The 1,792-nt window shown below is 77.6% G+C and overlaps 1 protein-coding gene across 1 annotated transcript; it reads right to left on the reverse strand.

Moving 5' to 3' along the window:
- Positions 1–233: 233 nt before the first annotated feature.
- PURA (purine rich element binding protein A) lies at positions 234–1,229 on the reverse strand. Its single transcript, XM_048960545.1, has one exon. The coding sequence runs from the start codon at positions 1,227–1,229 to the stop codon at positions 234–236; it is 996 nt and encodes a 331-aa protein (XP_048816502.1).
- Positions 1,230–1,792: the final 563 nt, after the last annotated feature.

Here is a 1,792-nt window from a genome sequence, read left to right on the forward strand (position 1 = left end):
TTGTTTGTTTGTTTTAGCAGCTGCTTACTGTTTGATACGGTGGGAAAAGTGGAGGGACATCCAGCGATGGGTGGCGGGTCGGAGGCGTTGCTGTCGCTCGGTGGAGGCTGCCGGGCGGGGGGTGCTCCGGGGGTGCCGCCCGGGGACGGCCGCGGGCCGCCGCCCGCCGCCCGCGCGGCCGAGAGCAGTCCGAGTCCGCGGCCCCGGCGCCGGGCGGGGCGGCCGGCGGGCGGTCAGTCCTCCTCGGGCTCGTCGGCCTGCAGCAGGGCGCCGGGCGGCCCGGCGGCGGCGGCGGCGGCGGCGGCGGCGGCGGCGGCGGCGGCGGCCGCGCTGCCCTCGGCCTCGGGCGGCGGCTCGGGCCCGGCCCCGGAGCCCGCGGGGGCGGCGGCGGCGGCGCGCTTGTCCCGCTGCTTCTCCTGGATCTTCTTCATCTCGTCCGAGTACTTGCAGAAGGTGTGGCCGAACTTGGCCCAGACCTTGTAGGGGACGGTGATGGAGTTGCGGTAGGTGGGCTTCACCTCGCTCACCCGCATGAAGACGCCGTACTTGTTGGAGCCCACGTCGAAGAAGAAGCGCTTGTTGTCCACAGTCAAGGAGGTGCCCTCGGGCAGCTCGGCCGGCTCCTCCTCCACGCCGTAGTCGTCGATGAGCTTGGCCAGCGCGTCGCGGAACTCGATCAGGCCCTGCGCCGGCAGCGCGATGGTCTGGCCCTGCGCGGCGCCCAGCCCCGGGCCGCGGTTGACGGTCTGGCGGACGCGCAGGAAGCGCCCGCGCTGGTTCTCCTTCAGATCCATGTAGTACTTGCGGTTCTCCCGCACCAGGAACTCGCTCTTGAGCGCCCGGCGCGGCTCGTCGGCCGCCTGCGCCAACTCGGGGGGCTGGCTGGGCCCCAGCTGCGCGTAGTGCTCGATGAAGTCGCCCAGGTAGTCGCGGAACTCCACCGCCACCGACATGGAGAGCGTTAGGCGGCTCTTGTTGCCGCCGGCGCCCACCTCGGCGATCTTCAGGAAGCGGCCCTTGGCGTTCTGCTTCACGTCCAGGTAGAAGCGCTTGTTCTGGATGTCCACCCGCTTGGAGGCCAGCTCCTGCGTCTCGTGCTGCAGCCCGCCGCCCGGCCCGCCGCCGCCGCCGCCCGAGCCCGGCCCCCCGGCGCCCGCCGCGCCCCCGCCGCCGCCGCCGCCGCCGCCGCCGCCGCCGCCCTGCTCGCTGCCGCTGTCTCTGTCCGCCATGATGCCGCCGCTCCGCCCGCCGCCGCCGCCGCCGCCGCCCGGCCGCGCCGCCTCGGCCGCCGCTCCGCCGCCGCTCGCCCGGCGCCCCCGCGCCGCCGCCCGCGCCGCCGCCTCGGCCGCCCCGGCCGCCGCCCGCGCCGCCGCCGCTCCGCCCGCCGCCGCCGCCGCTGCTGCAACAGCCCCCGCGGCCACCAGCCGGCCGCTCTCGCGAGATCTGCGGGAGCGAGGAGAGGGCGCGGGAGGCGGCAGAGAGCGGCCCCGCCGCCGGCCGCCCCGCCGTGCGGGCAGCAGCGCCGCGCCGACGGGCGGCCGCACCGCGCGCCGAGCCGGGCCGGGCCGGGCCGGGCGGGGCGGGGCAGGGCCTGGCGGGGCAGGGCCGGGCGGTGCCGCTCCGTGCCGCGCCGCGCCGTGCTGTGCCGCGCCGCGCTGTGCTGTACCGCGCCGCGCCGTGCTGTTCCGCGCCGTGCCGTGCTGTACCGTACCGCGCCGCCCTCCGGGCGGACCTCTCATCCGCTCCCGACCCCGTTGCCCTCCCGCCAGCCTCGGCGGCTCCCCAAGTCCCC

Source organism: Lagopus muta, chromosome 14, assembly GCF_023343835.1.
Source record: "Lagopus muta isolate bLagMut1 chromosome 14, bLagMut1 primary, whole genome shotgun sequence".
Lineage (NCBI taxonomy): Eukaryota > Metazoa > Chordata > Aves > Galliformes > Phasianidae > Lagopus > Lagopus muta.